The sequence below is a fragment of the Mustela nigripes genome, chromosome 12, assembly GCF_022355385.1.
Source record: "Mustela nigripes isolate SB6536 chromosome 12, MUSNIG.SB6536, whole genome shotgun sequence".
In the NCBI taxonomy this organism is placed as follows: Eukaryota; Metazoa; Chordata; class Mammalia; order Carnivora; family Mustelidae; genus Mustela; species Mustela nigripes.
In genome coordinates, this window is record NC_081568.1 from 84,640,194 (window position 1) to 84,657,018 (window position 16,825).

The window sequence follows — 16,825 nt, forward strand, 5'->3', positions numbered from 1 at the left end:
AATAAATGAAACAAGATGGGATTAGGAGGGAGACAAACCATAAGTGACTCTTAATCTCACAAAACAAACTGAGGGTTGCTGGGGGAGGGGAGTTGGGAGAAGGGGGGTGGGGTTATGGACATTGGGGAGGGTATGTGCTATGTTGAGTGCTGTGAAGTGTGTAAACCTGGTGATTCACAGACCTGTACCCCTGGGGATAAAAATATATTATATGTTTATAAAAACTAAAAACTAAAAACTAAAAAATTTTTTAAAAAGATTGTATTTATTTAGAAACACATATTTTTTTAAAAATCTACTCTTACTGCCTTCCTAAAGGAACACTGATAGGCTTGGCTTTCGTTCTTTCCGTAGTATAATTCAGTGTAAAGATCTGTCTAGATTAAAGGGATCTGCTGATTTCTTAAAACTTCACCATACTAAAGGAGGGTCAACCAATATCCCCATGTAATTACTCTCATGTCATTACCACACCTAAGACATGCCGGGTTCCACAATGCCCGGCTCCATGGCAGGCAGCGAGGGTACTAAGAAGAATGAAGCAACATCTCTGCCTTCCAGGAGCTCACAGTCCCACAAAACAAATATGTTTATGAGACAGGTTTTCTTTTATTAATTACATACCACAAATAATGAGTTGATTCATTCTCAATGCTAATAAGGAGCTGTGATAATTCTTGAATAAAACACTGAATTTCTAAATTAAGACTTTTTTTTCAATAAATACCAAAACAGACAAGGCATACATGTTATCTCATTGACCTATCTCCTGGTTGGGCCGTAGTTTCTACTTTAAATCAACATAAATCTTTTTTCTAAAGTTATCAGTCATGGAGCATAAAGTTATTTAATCTAAGTCATAGACTCTCTCAATTGAGAAATTATTAAATAATCTAGTGCAATCCCTTGATGTCGTCTTCTTAGCACAATCTCTAAGCATTCCCACCTGAAATCCTAAAAGCAATAGTTACTCTTAGGTTTCAGTACCAGTAAAAAATTTCTTGCATTCACTGCTGATTATAGATAGAACTCTGGCTTTTCTGGCATTATATAAAAATTCTTTAACAGGGGTTAGAATGAAGTCTTGACATTAGTTATTCTTCTCTTTTAGAACTCTGTAACTAGAAAGTAGGTACATGCATACAGATTCCACAAATTATAAAGCAATAACCTAGGTATAAAGAGTGCTAAAAAACATACTGCTATAACATGTATCTATTGCATGATTACTATAACAGCAGCAAATTAGAGCTTTAAAAATCACAGTGAACTGGAAAAGATTAGCATAAAAGCTATACACATTCAGTAAGGTTCTTTTAATTATATACTGTTATTCCTTTGGTTCCACTTAAAATAGCTGGGATCATCTTGATCAAATAACACCTTCAATTAAATGTTAAAAAAATACATTGTTTTGGACATTTATGCACTCAATCATTAACAGATTAACACAAAATTAAGCCAACTGCCCAAAAGTGATAAACTTGGAAAAGTGGATTTGACTTACAACAATAATACTGAATGGAATGATTATTCCACCTAATAACGCATAAGGTATGGTGTCTTCTTTGTAAGGGTACTTGATGGACTCATCATTACAGAATATTCCTCGTTGGAAGGGGGTATGCCTTGAAGTAAGAATTGCAAAAGGCAATCCAGCTAGCAAAAGGAATAAATGAAAATATCATTAAAATGGAAATATGAAAATTAATGAATGGCAATAATTAACCCAGAGACTGTTTAAAAATGCATTTGCCATGAAAATAAATGAGCACACATAAAAAGGAAATGCAGCAATGCATGCAACACAAGTTAGAAAGATTACAGTTTAAATTATAAAGGTAAGAAGAGGACCAATGCTTAACCAATCTAACCAAGAGTATCTTCTTCCCTTTGTTTCTGCCCAAACACGCAGATTGCAGAGAAGACCAAAAAAAAATCCCTTCTCATATTCTTGTTTGCCGCTCATAGGGTTTTCAACACTATTCCCAAACCAATTTGTCATGCACTCTGCTTCTGAAAGGAAAACAGCTTTTTGACATTACCCATTTCGTCTCTACATTACTACCACATTTGGACAGGACATGGTCATGGCTAAGCTATCAGAGAATCTAAATAATGTGTTGTCCACTTGCTTCTATACCATCTATATCAAGTTTCAAGCTGCTGTGAAAAGGATCTGAACTTAAACCAAGTTTAAGGAAAATGGACAATGAAATCAAGCACAAAAAGACAGTTCTTTCTGTTTTCATCCATGTTTTCCCTCAAGATTATGTCTCACACTCACCTCCTAAACGGTCTCTTCCCTAAAAGTCAGCTTTAAGAATTCAGGTCTCCTTAACTTCTCTGAGCAGATACACTGATTAATATGCAGCATACCAACTAGGAATGCTCTGTAAGAGAGTTATAGATTAGCAGAAACCTTTAATATGAGGTCTGTGGCAAGACTTCCCCAGGTATGGAAGATATTCTCTCTCAGAGACCCATTCTCCCAGTAGTAATGCCATAACCACCAAGCTAACATGCTCATTGTATGCCTGAGTGTTCTGTCTATGAAGTACCAAGTCTTGATGACTGTTTACAGGTCTCATTAACTCCGCTGAAACTCTGCCTGTCATTACTACAAATATCAAGTATGTTCTTCCTGCAAGAGCTAAAGAAGCACATTCCTAGGTCTTTTATTTATCTCCCTGTCTTTCATCTATGCCCTAAATACATGAACCAAAGTTTTTATCGTTGTGTTAAAAATCATCTGCCAAGAGCGGCAACCCATTAGAAGTCTTTAAGATGTTCACACGGTTCCAAAGCCATACTTCTAGTAAAAGCTACCATTACAAATAAATAAATAAATACATAAAATAAATTAGAATCAACTTTGCTAACTGACCCTTATACTACCTCTCATATCTGATTTCGAACTATCCTCTGATTCACTAAACTATCTGCATTCAGAGGAATAGGGCAAAATGCCCAAGCCTTTAATACAATACCACAGCTCCAGCACAAACCTTTTGCACACAGCAGCACACACTGTGGAGGTTAGTAAGCAGATCTGTGATCAGTTGCTGCCTGCCCTATACAGTAACTAAACGTTCACACTTCAACCAATAGCAAATTTATTTTGTATTCACAAAGAACCACCATTTCTACGGTTCAATTCTACTTGCAAGAACTCTATACATAATAATGGAAAATTTCAATCTCTACATGGCATATTTCTGAATTGGCTGAATTTTTCTTTTCTTTTCTTTTTTTTAAGATTTTATTTATTTTTTTTTTTTTTTGACAGAGAGAGACACAGTGGGAGAGGGAACACAAGCAGGGTGGGTAGGAGAGGGAGAAGCAGGCTTCCTGCTGAGCAGGGAGGCCTGATGTGGCCCCATCCCAGGACCTGGGCTCATGAACTGAGCCGAAGACAGCTGCTTAATGACTGAGCCACCCAGGTGCCCCAGAATTGGTTAAATTTTTGTGATTTCGTTTTTGTAGTAGGACAAGAAAATATCTAGTACAGAAATTAAATCCACATATGATAGTGTCCAAAACTCAGTAGGCTTTATGTCCTTATTCTCAGGAAAAACTCATATTAATAGACCCAAATATATTTAAAAGTTTTCTTAGCAAGCATATCCATTAAGTTGGGTTTTGTTTTTTTTCCTCTGACCAAAACAACTATGCTGAAAATTATTTTTAAATTTGGAAAAAAAATTGGGGGTATTTTTTTTAGGATAGGAAGGAAAGAAAGTAAAATCACATACAAATAAAATTAGCCCTTTTTAAAAACAGCAATATATAAACAGGTAAATATAGAGTGAATCCACTGTCAAAGAATTCTGGTAGGTGCTACCAGGAATACAAAGTTATATAAGACATAATATGTTAAGTACAGCAGAGAATAAACAGAAGTACAAAAAGTTCATATGAAGATTCAAAGAGAAGCTCTGATGATATGCAAAAATCTGGTGGTTACTATAGAACTCAGTAGAAGGCACCTAATAAAGACAGAGATTTGGGGATATAAAGGATCTCTGAAGCCACAGAGGTAAAAGAAACTGCAGGACGGATCTGAAATGAAAAGAAGAGGGGGAGTGAGGCAGAGGGCAGCCACAATAATAAAGGGATGAGCGCAGGAGGAAGATCCACTGAGGCAGACCTGGAGGCCAGAAGAAAGGTCAGGAGAGAGGAACATCACTGAGATTAAGTCCAGAGATAGCATCTCTGGATATGATGATTGAGCCACAGTATCTAATACATTTTTAAGTGCCAGACTTGCAGTAAAAGTGGTTTTAATAAGAAGAAAGGATGGAAGCCATACCATGGAGATTTTAGTAAGGAATGATAAAAAAGTAATTTTTTTTTAAAAAAGCCGGAATCTACCACAAATGCACACTATTCTTTTGAGAGTGTGAGTGAAGAAAAGTAATTTTATCACAGAAGGTCTTAGAAATATTTTAAATTAATAATATTTGCGATATAGGTCCATGAGATCTATTTTTTCAATGTCACTGTTCAACACCATTTCATTTCAGGTTTCAGGTTTTTTTTTTTTTTAAAGATTTTATTCGGGGCGCCTGGGTGGCTCAGTGGGTTAAGCTGTTGCCTTCGGCTCAGGTCATGAGCCCAGGTCCTGGGATGGGGCCACATCAGGCCTCCCTTTTTCTTTAAAAAAAAAAAAAAGATTTTATTTATTTATTTGACAGAGAGAGATCACAAGTAGGCAGAGAGGCAGGCAGAGAGAGAGAGAGAGGAGGAAGCAGGCTCCCTGCTGAGCAGAGAGCCCGATTCGGGACTCGATCCCAGGACCCTGAGATCATGACCTGAGCGGCTTAACCCACTGAGCCACCCAGGCGCCCCATCATTTCAGGTTTATACTAAACCTGAATGTAGACCCCAAAAAGGGGACGGAGAAGATCAAATCACCAGCTGTTCACTGACCCACTTCAGGCTCAAAAAGATGACCTAGCCCAGAATCCTGCTCTAGAAATTTTGGAAATGGAACAAAGACTGACTCAGAGCTGGCAAGTAGCACTGAACCATGTGCAAGAAAGAATGGCTGAAGAAGAGGCTGAGGACAAAGCAGGCCTGCAAAGAAAACAGAAAGAAGTGACTAGCCTGGCCCCTGAGAGTGAGAAATGGGGAAAAGCGGCTTTGGCTCCTATTGCCAAAGGGCCTCACTGATCTTGCTATTTTGGAGCTGTTAAGAGTGCCCGCATCCTGTTCACAAAACCCAGCCTTACTTCAGCTAGTTAAAAAAGGATTTCTGCCCCTTGCAACCAACAGAGCCATAACTGAAACAATTCTAAAAACTCTTCCTACTGGGTACCTGGGTGGCTCAGGGAGTTAAGCCTCTGCCTTCAGACTAGGTCCTGATCTCAGGGTCCTGGGATTGAGCCCCGCATCAGGCTCTCTACTCGGCGGGGAGCCTGCTTCTCTCTCTCTGCCTGCTTCTCTGCCTACTTGTGATCTCGCTCTCTGTGTCAATTAAATAAATAAAATCTTTAAAAAAACAAAACAAAAAAATAACTCCTCCTACTGTGAAAAGCATGTAGATTACTAGTTTTTGATTAGCCTATGTAATGCTAGTATGAACATTTCCAAATACTAATCCTTATTTTCATTTCTAATTATTTTCTGAGAATATACTTTTTATGTAGAATTATAGGCCAAAGGATACAAATGTTAAGGTCTTTGACAAACTGCTCCAAAAAGGTTATTTTATATAATCACAATTTACTCTATCAGCCACAGGGTATAAAAATATGGAGAAATCCAAAAATTTAAGTAAAAACATCTGATGCTATTGTTAACTACAGATTTCAAGGCAAAAGAGAAGGGTTCCATTTACTCTTTTATCAATGTATAACGAACACCCTTTTCCTTTTACCTTAAAGATTACACCTCCAAGACAACTCCTTTTCCTCATTACTCAAATGACTACATTTGTCAAACTATGTTTTTCTTCATATTTCAGTTTATGAAATTCATTTTTATTCCCTTTTTGAAAAAAAAATTTACTGAGGTATAGTACACAAACCATAAAATTCATCAACTCAAAGTATACAATTCAGTGATTTGGGTAAATTTATAGAGTTGTACAGCCATCACCATAATCCAGTTTTAGAACTTTTTCATTACCCCCCAAATTCATTCACACAAGCCCATCTGCATTCAGTCCTTGCTCCCACTACCAACCCAGGCAACCACTCATCTGTTTTCTGTTTCTACACAGATTTGCCTTTTCTGAGCATTTCAGTTGAATGCAATCATTCAATATGTGGTATAACTTAAGTCCTTATATCACTTAGCATATTTTTGAGGTCCATCCGCCTTGTAGCATGCATTTTTTTCCTTTCTTATTGCTAAATAGTATCCTACTGCTTGGATAAACCAAATCTGGTTTACCCATTCACCAGTTAATGGATATTTGGATTGTTTCTGTTTTTGTCTAGTAGGAGTAATACCACTATAAACATTCACGGACATGTTTTTGTGTGGACATGTATTTCCCTTTCTAATGAGTAGACACCGCAGAGTAGAATGGCCAAATCATATGTATGTGTGTATGTGATAAGTTTACATTAAACTTAAGAAATTGCCAACCTGTTTTCCAAAGTGGCTGTACCACTTTACACTCCCACATTCTGCTTTTTAATATGCCCACATAGCTAGTCACATTCACACATTTAAGAATCAGATTTTCTGCATGGTAAACTCCTACTTAACTCACAAATAAATACAGCCTTCTACTTTCTACTAGTGAATATTTATCATGGTTCAAAAGAGAATGTATGAGACAGTAACTCACCACTTCACCAACTAAATACCACCAAAGCGCTTCTCCATCCTTTACCAGAGATAGGAAAACATGGTCAGATGCCTGGGTGGCTCAGTTGGTTAGGCCTCTAACTCTTGATTTCAGCTTGGGTCGTGGTCTAGGGGTTGTGAGATCAAACCCTATGTCAGGCTCCATGCTTAAGGGGGAGTCCGCTTGGGATTCTCTCTTCCCCGCTTTCTAGTAATCTCTCACCCATACAGGTGAGTGCTCTCTATAAAATAAATAAAATAAATAAATAAAATAAACAAAACTAGTCACACATCTTTAACTTCCTCTGCACAAATACTCAGCATCTTAAAACCATGATGTAAACAAAGGTGTTAGCTGGAAAGACTGGCGGTGGGGTGTCCAGCAGAACTAAGAAACTGTGGTTAAGAACTTTTTTACATGTGAAGAGAACTCTCCTAATAGTGAAAACTACATGAACACCTCCATAAAATAGTGTTTTAAGATTCATCAGTGGTATAGCATAGATGGATATCTTGTTCCTTTTTACTGCAAAATGGTATTCCATTACGGAGTTATAAAACTATCCCATGTTCAGGGAAGAGTGGCATGCGACTCCTGAGTTCACAGCAGCAAAGTATTAAGGGACACAATTCCCCAGGGCTAAGAGCAACAGCCACCAGCCTGAGAAATCCTGACACAAAACTGTCAGGCACCCTGAGGTGAGGCACACTTTAGTAGCCTCAAAGAGGAACAGACCCCAGTGGCAAATAAAAGATAACACCAAACAGAGAGGACTATGTGCATTTGTGAAAGACCTCAGGGATCATATTCTTCTTTTAATGACTGAACAAGAAGGAAGGATGTAGATATGGAGACTAGAACTATAAAGAATATAAAGGTATAGATTGAACTGTAGAATAAATGGATCTATTATTACTTTTGATACTTCACTTTGGCTAAACAGATAGGAGAGGTGTTAATTATTATTATTATTGTTATTATTATTAGGCCATTTGAAAACCTACCTTAGTTTGCTCACCAATGGGGAAATTCCAAGTAGGAAAGAGTCAGTTTTGAAAATACAAGTTGACAAAGATGCTAGTGAGGACCTGAGATATAATCATACTTTAAAAATAGTAAAAAGAATATGTCAATGCTTTATTTCTTTTCCTTCTGCTTATATTTAAAGAGCACAAAACTGTGGTGACTACTTAAGAAAACCTGTGAAGTTACTCTGCCCCATTTATGCATAAAATATAGTACACTTGGGTACATGGGAGTACATGATAAAATAAAGTTCAGGAAACAGAGGGAGTGAACCAGAAACAAAAATAATTACTGAACTACACCAAAAAATAAGAGTAAAGAAGAAGGAACTAAGATCAGTTTTACTGCTTAAAGCACCGAATGTATTTCTTTTGCTATAAACAATTCAGAGCAGTCGCCTTACATACAACACACTCTCATGTTATACAGAGTGCTGATATGAGTATATTTCATTAATATTAATCTTTACTAGAGGCACAGTTTTTTTCATGAAAAATAACTTTTTCAACCAGCGTATGAAATTATAACTGAAATTAACTAAAACTAGAACATTCTCCTATTGGAAAATTCTATCACTAAATCTTATGAAAGAACTCTGAAAAGTTTAATATTAACTGTATTAGAACACAATTCAGTACACTGAACAAAATCTTATGGAACTCCATCTGTAACAAGTCTGATGAATTCAGGAAGCTTAAGGAAGATATAAAAATAACTTATGTTTGTCAACATTAAAAGATAATATAATTCAACTAGAAAAGGTAAAATCTCAAAGTCTTGCATACCATCTCTTTAAGAAAGAAGCAATCATTCAATTCAACCATTAAGTGGGGTCATACTACTCTGTACCAGGCACTAGGCTGAGTGGAGACTAACTGCAAATACAACATGGATCTTACAGTAGTCAAGTTGTGGATTCACTTTCAAAGTAAGAGTCAACAGCATTTGTTGATGGATGGATTTGACAGGAGTGTAGGGAAAGAGAAGTGAAGGACGACCCTAAGGTTTTTCCATTTGAGAGACTAGAAAAGGGGTTGGAGTTGGGGGGAGGTGACTGGCTGGCTCAGTCAGTAGAGGATCCAACTCATAATCTAAGGTTTGGTTGTGAGTTTCAGCCCCATGTTAGGCATGGGTCCTACTTAAAAAAAGAAAATAAAAATTTTCAAAATAAAATAAAGTTAAATTAACTGAGACAGGGAAGATTGGAGACTGAGTATCAGAGCAGGCAAAGGATAGATTTAAGAGTTCATACTTTGATGCATCATGTCTGATGTACCCCTCAGTAGAGATATCAAGTAGGGAGTTGTACATAGAGCCCACTGGGGGAGAGGTCCAAGCTAAAGATGTACATTTGGCACAGAGTGGGTATCAAAGTTATGAAACTGGATGAGATCACCAAGAAATGAGTATGGATACAAAACTTAACACAAAATGGATTACAGAGATAGAACAATACAGAAAACTATAAAACCTTAAAAGAAAACAATTTTAGGGGCACCTGGGTGGCTCAGTCATTAAGTACCTGCCTTTGGCTAGGGTCATGATCCCAGGTCCTGGGATGGAGCCCCACATCAGGCTTCCTGGGAAGCCTGCTTTTCCCTCTCCCACTCCCCTTGCTTGTGTTCTCTCTTCACGGTTTCTCTGTCAAGTAAATAAATAAAATCTTTTAAAAAAAAAACAGTTTTAGAAGTTTTTGTAATAGGGTTAAGTGAAGAATTCTTGGACACAACACCAAAAACACAGTCTATAAAAGAAAAAAATACCAGGACACCTGGGTGGCTCACACAATTAAGCACCTGACTCTTAATGTCGGCTCAGGTCATGATCTCAGGGTCATGGGATTGAGTCCTGCATCAGGCTCCCCACTCAGTAGGGAGTCTGCTTCTCTCCTTCTCCCTCTGCCTCTCCCCCTGTTCATTCTCTCTCTCTCTCTCTCTCTCTCTCTCAAATAAATCATCTTTTAAAAAAAAGAAAAGAAAAAATATCAACTTGATTCTTCAAAAGTAATTTTTTCTCTCAAAAGACATTTAACAGAATGAAAAAGATACAGGGAAGACAATACTTGTAAATCAGATATTCAACAAAAGACTTTATGTATTCAGAATAAATTAAGATCTCTCTAAACTCCATGGAAAAAAATTAATATAAATAAAGTGAAATCTCACCAGAAAATAAGCAAAAGCTTGAACATATACTCAACCAAAGAGTGTACATGGTTATGCGGCAACCACATGAAAAGGTGTTCACCATCAATAGCCATTAAAGAAAAGCAAATTAAAGCCCTAAGGACAAATCACTGCATACCTATTAGAATAGCTAAAGTAAAAATACATTATTGGTGCTGGTGAAGATGTACAAGTGGACCTCTCAGCCATTTCTGGTGAGAATGAAAAATGGTATAGCCACTCTAGAAACAGGTTAGCAATTTCTTAGAAATTTAGATATACATATACCAAAAGACAGCAATTCTACTACTGGGTAATCTACCCTAGAAAAATGAAAATTATGTTCACCCATACAAGTACAGCCAAACTTTTTTTTTTTTTTTGACAAAGACACAAAAGCAATCCAATGGAGAAGGAAGAATCTTTTTTCAGCAAAAGATGTTGAGACAATTAGTCATCCAATCACAAATACCAAAAAAAAAAAAAAAAAAAAAAAATAAACCTCACAGAGTTTTTGTTGTAATAGTCAAAAACTGGAAATAATCAAGATGTCCCTAAGACATCAGAAATTCAATTTCAAATATATACTATATGAATCCATTTATATAACAAATGACAGAATTATAGTGAAGAACAGATTATTGGTTGTCAAGTGTTATGCAGTCAAATGCTCTACCCCTGAGCTATACCCCCTGGTTGTCAAGTGTTATGGACTGGGGAAGGGTGTGACTAGAAAGAGACAATGTGAGGGAGTTTCTCTGGGGTGATCAACAGTTCTGAACAGTTACACAAATCTCTACGTGTGGTAAATTTCACACACACACACACACACACACACCCCACAGTAAAAACTGGTGAAATCTGAAAAAGGTCTGTATTTCCATTAGTACTGAGACTTTTACCCTGGTTATGTAAAATGTTATCACTGGAGGAAGCTGGGTGAAGGGAACAGGGAACTTTCTGAACTACTTTTGCAACTTGTAGGAGAGTCTAAAATTATTTCAAAATAAAACATTTTTTTTCACTGTTTTCTGAAAGCTGCTGATAGATCAAGTAAGATGAAGATCACCAGATTTAACAACTTAGAAACTGCTGGTGACTGAGAGGAAACTGTTTACATGAACATGATGGTTAGAAAGCAGAATGCTTAAAGCACAGACTCTGGTGGGGTTTAAGTTATTAGAAATGGCATCAAGTAGGATATGATCATGGAAGTTTAATAGCTGAGACAGACAATGAAATGGATCTCTGAAGTTGAAAAGTTAAGGCAAATGAGAATTTCTTACTAAATCTGGGGAGGGGAGGATCAGCTTATTTTTGAAAGATTCCCAAGGAGGCTACTGACCTATATTCAAGTACAGTAAACCATGAGATATTCCTCTAGAGTTACTCTAAGGTCTACAGAAAAGCTTATGAAAATCCTAAATGAGTAGTAAAATTGGACAATGAGAGAAGATTAGGAGGAAAAAATACATGCAAAGTATTTTGCTTCCACTTAAAAGGTGAGTAACTGGCAGTATCTTTCCCCAAAATACAACCCAAAGTAGTTTGCTACACTGGGAGCAATGTCGGGGAACTCTATTCTTAAGAAAAAGGACAGACTTTGATTGGTGTATTATTTGCATCACTGAACCTGTCCTCTTCTCATGGCTTTCTAATTAACGGAAGAGCATCCTTTTTCAGTTAGATAAATACATATGAACAGATTAAGTGACTTGTACAAAGTCACACTGAATTTCAGGGATAGAGCAAAAAAACAGATTCAAATTCAAATTTTCACTCTTAAGGAGTTTAGATCAGGGTTCAGAAATTGCTCCGGTAGATAAAGTCAACCTAGACAGACAAGCTCCACCTTAACCTTTACTGGCTGCTATCACACTAATCCCAAACTTCCTGCCACTATTCCCTAATCTAATCTTCACCACCTTAACTCACAGGAAACTTTCAAATGATAAAAGAAAACCAAAACAGAAGAATCCACAGGACTTACCCACTTCCATCAAAACAGATCTACTTCACACTGAAGTATTCACAATGAAGTATTGTCAAAAAGAATGTGAACAACAGAGTAAGTTAGACTTGAGGTTAAAATCCCAACCATGCTTTTTGGTAGCTATAAAGGAAAAATACCTACTAGCCTCAGAGAGCTGCAAGGGGGAGATAAAGAATCTCTAACTTAGTACACAGGAATACACAGGAAACACTCATGTGATAGAACACAGCCTTCCACTTACCATATATGAAAAAGTTCTAAACCAAACAAAAAGCACCCACATTAAAATAATTACAAAGAGAATAAGCAAAACTCCATAATCCACAAAATGGGTGCCTTTCTGGTTACTCTTCTCATCTCCTTAACCAATGATTTTCTTATTGGGACACACGAAATAGAATTACTCTCCACCCTGGAAACAGGTAATGCACAGATAAAATTAAACAAGGGTATACTCTCCACCCCCAAGTTACAGAGAAATTAATTTGGAAAAAACCTTATTTTTTTCTCTCAAATTTTGACAGCTCCAAAAAGAATGCTTTTAAGTATATTAGAAGATTAATACTCAAGTATAAGAATGTATCTGATTGAACACACATACATATTTAACTGAACACATGACTGGTACACTGTGCTTCACAACTCCCATGCATTGTGTTGAAATCACTAGACCATTCATTCCACTTTTACTGCCCTGCCAGTGACCTCTGCTTATAATCCCCCCAGACACAATGACATCACAAATTGGATCTCCACCCCCCTCCACCATCTAAACCAAGACAGCCAAGCCAAGAACAGCTGTTGGAAAGTCATTTGATTAAAAAGATTACTCCCTACTGCTACCCACTCTGGTGAGCAGCAACTGGGACATGCCTTCTGAAAGGTGGTTGTTCTGATACCATGCTCTAAACTGGTGTTGACTGTTCACAGCCCCAAAACAGAGGTAAAAACACAGAAAGTTTCTTCCTGCAAGTAATACAGAACTGGGGGACCTGGGTGGCAAACACTCAGTTAAGTGTTTGCCCTCAGCTCAGATCATGATCCTGGGGGATGGAGCTCCTATTTGGGTTCCCTGCTCAGCAGGGAGCCTGCTTCTCCCTCTCCCTCTGCTCTTCCCCCACTTATGTTCCCTCTTTCTCTAATAAATAACCCTTTAAAAAAAAAAAGTAATACAGAATTCCATTTCTTGTCATGTTAAAAACACAGGGTCATGATAAAGCAGTAAACAGTCACTTTTAAGACCCTATCTCAATTCTCACCCCAAATATAAAAAGCTTAAATATAATTGATAAGGGGAGGCTCCTGCATGGCTCAGTCAGTTGAGTCTCTGCCCTCAGCTCCAGTTATGAACCTGAAACCTTGGAATCGGAGCCCCACATTGGACTCCCTGCTCAGGAGGGAGTCTGCTTCTGCCTCTCCCTCTGTTCCTTCCCTACTCATGCTCTCACTCTCTGTCTCTTGCTCATTCCTTCTCTCTCTCTCTCAAATAAATAAATAAACAAAATCTTTAAAAATTGACAAAAATGGTGGAGAATTTTTTTTAATTCTTAAAGAAGGAGCCCACAGGAATGTGCTACAATAGAATATTAAGTGTTCTTCCAAAAAACCAGATACACGACATAAGCTATTTATGGCTCCAGGGAAACACCAAATGTTTCATGAGTGACTTCTTTACAGACACTATTTTTGCTCACACTTCACAATTACTGAATAAGGTAGTATTCAAAATCCCTGTGCTGCATTGGACATGTTTATTTTTTATGGCTTACATCACCAATCCTGCCCTCCAATCACAAATGAGTTAGTTTCACATAAGCAGTTTTAAACTTACACTTTTAAACATAGGTCCTGTTTCTCAACAGAAACTAAATTTAGGATTTTTAAATATTTGTTTAAAGTAACCATATAACATGGCCAAGGAATTAAATAGTTTTAAATGAGCTTTCTTTAAAAGGCCCACAATCCCTTATTCTAAGATTCAAGACCCTCAAAATCCCAACCAGAACTTATGTAATGGCAAAACTTAACCTGAACAAATGAAGAAATGACCCTAGTCTTTATTTACCTCACTTACTTGTACTAGTCATATTTTACTACATAGATCTTCATGTCTTTGATTATGGTCGACTCCACCAAGAATATTACATAAGGTATACAAATCATATAACCTTTCAAAAATTCAAAAAGTTTTGGCTCCAAGAGTTTTGGATAATGGACTGTGAGACTGTACTTAGATAAAATCTTCACTGTTAAAAAAATGTTTCTAAATTCAACATACTATTTTTCAGGAAACCAAAAAACGTTAAATCCATTTAAGTTTTATTGCATAATAAAGCCCAACAGTAATGGGCCCCCTCACATAAAATGTACAAACATATCTTAATTATCAGATAATAAGTGCCATGAGATTTCAGTTGTTTTTTCCTTTTAAAGACTAAAAACTTGCACTGAATTTTAAGTACTATTATGTTTTCCAAACTTAAGTCTCCACTAGATTGTTTTATTAAGTTTTACTCTATTTATTAGATTGTCAACAAATTTTGCACTTTCCTTTGATAAAACCAATAATCTGATGTCAAAATATCATGAGTTAACATAAATAAGATGAAGCACAGCCCTGAACTTTCATTTTCTTACTATATAATTCTATTCCTAGCAATGAATGTATGTTCATTAACTATAAGGATAATCATTTGTAGTAATCATTACTAATTTTAGCCAAAAAATACTGACATATCACTAAACTTGTTAAGTTTTTGTATTTTTAAAATTAGTATACTTTATCTTTTAAAGCAGTTTTAGATTTTAAAAAAAAATTAGCAGAAATATTTATTCCCTCTCTATAAGCACAACTGTTAATTTCCCCCATTATCAATGTTTTTCTGTTATAACTGAAGAATCAATACTGATAACACTATTAACTAAACTCCATAGCTCACATTAGGGTTATTCTTTGTTGTACATTCTGTGTTTTGGCAAATACATAATGACATACATCCACCACTAAAACATCATATAGAATAGCTTCACTGCCCTAAATATCTTCTGTACTCCAACTCCCCATCACTCCCTTGTCATCCCTGAACACCTGGCAACCACTGACCCATCATTTTATTGTCTCCAAAGTTTTGCCTTTTCCATAATGTCATATAGTTGGGAGTCATATGCTATACAGCCTTTTCAGAATCACTTCCTTTATTTCACATACACATTTAAGGCTCTATTTTTTATGACTGGACAGCTCATTTCTTTTAGCACTGTATAATATTCCATCATACAGACATACCACAATTTATTCATTTACCTTCTGAAGGAAATCTCAGTGGTTTCCAAATTTTGGCAATCAGGAATAAAGCTGCTGCTACAAACATGGTGTGCTGGGTTTGTGTGGACCTAAGTTTTGAATTCATTTGGGTAAATATTTAGGAGCACAATTGTTAGATCATATGATAAGATTAGGTTTAGTTTTCTAAAAAACTGCCAAACCATCTTACAGAGTGACTGTACCATTTTACAATGCCACCAGCAATGAATGAGAACTACTGTTGCTCCACAGCCTCACCAGCAGTTGTCAGTGTTTTGAATTCTAACCATTCTATTTTAATTTACAATTCCCTAATGAAGATATTTGGCCATCCTATGATATGTTTATTCGCCACTGTGTAATTACTTTGGTGAGGTGACTATCTGTTCAGATCCTTTTGCTACTTTTTGATTGGGTAGTTCGTTCTCTTATTATTGAGTTTTAAGAGTTCTTTGTATATTTCAGATACAGTGCTTTATCAGATATGTGTTTTATAATTATTTTCCCTCAGTCCGTGGCTATACACAGAGCAGAACTTTTTAATTTTAATGAAGCCCAACTTATCAATTATTTATTTCAAGAATCATGCTTTTGGTGTCATTATCTAAAAACTCATGCCAAACCCAAGGTGAAAATTTATTTTTAATTACAAAAAAGCTTTCAAAGAAACGAGGTTTCAACCAATATTTGTTTTATAAACTTGGTTCATCCAATTTCTTAAAACCTAAAAAAGTAAAAAAGTAAAGCAAATAACATCCCAACCTACAGTTTTCAAAATACTACTTATGAAAGAGAAAAATAAAATGAAATGTTAACACAAATGCCTACACTTTTTTTTTTTTTTTAAAGTAAACTCCATGCCACAAATGGGGCTCAAACTCACAACCTGAAGATCAAGAGTCACATGTTCCACCAACTGGGCTATCCAGGTGTCCAGCTTGGCCATTTTGCCAACTCAGGGTTTACCAAATTCAATTATGTCACTAATGCTTGAAAAACTGGGAGTGAGGGGGTGAGGGGAAGAGGAAATTTAACTCTGAAAGCGAGTCTATTTCTTTTCTTTTCTTTTCTTTTTTTAGGATTTTAAGTAATCTCTACACCCAGTGTGGGGCTGAGACTCAAAAGCCCCAGAATAAGACTCACACACTATACCAACTGACCCAGCCAGTCTCCCCTGAAAGCAAGTTTAGATGGTAAGAAGACTTAAGCAAAACAAACATTTTAATTTCAATTGTCTTATCACATATAATTCACTGATGAGGCTTATTTGGTAGAAAGAGATTTTAGGACTTCTCAGAAAACCAGAATTTTCCTTTAAAAATGATGTTCCACCCACTAGAGCGTATCATGCTTAGTGAAATAAGTCAAGCAGAGAAAGACAACTATCATATGATCTCCCTGATATGAGGAAGTGGTGATGCAACATGGGGGCTTAAGTGGGTAGGAGAAGAATCAATGAAACAAGATGGGATTGGGAGGGAGACAAACCATAAGTGACTCTTAATCTCACAAAACAAACTGAGGGTTGCTGGGGG

General features: G+C 36.5%; 1 protein-coding gene across 2 annotated transcripts in view; it reads right to left on the reverse strand.

Annotated features, from left to right (window-relative positions):
• PLPP1 (phospholipid phosphatase 1) overlaps positions 1–16,825 on the reverse strand; it is a 95,437-nt gene that overhangs the window by 33,600 nt on the left and 45,012 nt on the right. The window contains exon 2 of one of the 2 annotated variants that reach the window (XM_059417875.1): positions 1,508–1,659. The exons of the other annotated variant lie outside the window; for it this stretch is intronic. Coding sequence (XP_059273858.1) covers positions 1,508–1,659 — 152 coding nt within the window. The remainder of the gene's footprint in view (positions 1–1,507; positions 1,660–16,825) is intronic. 2 annotated transcript variants of the gene reach the window in all.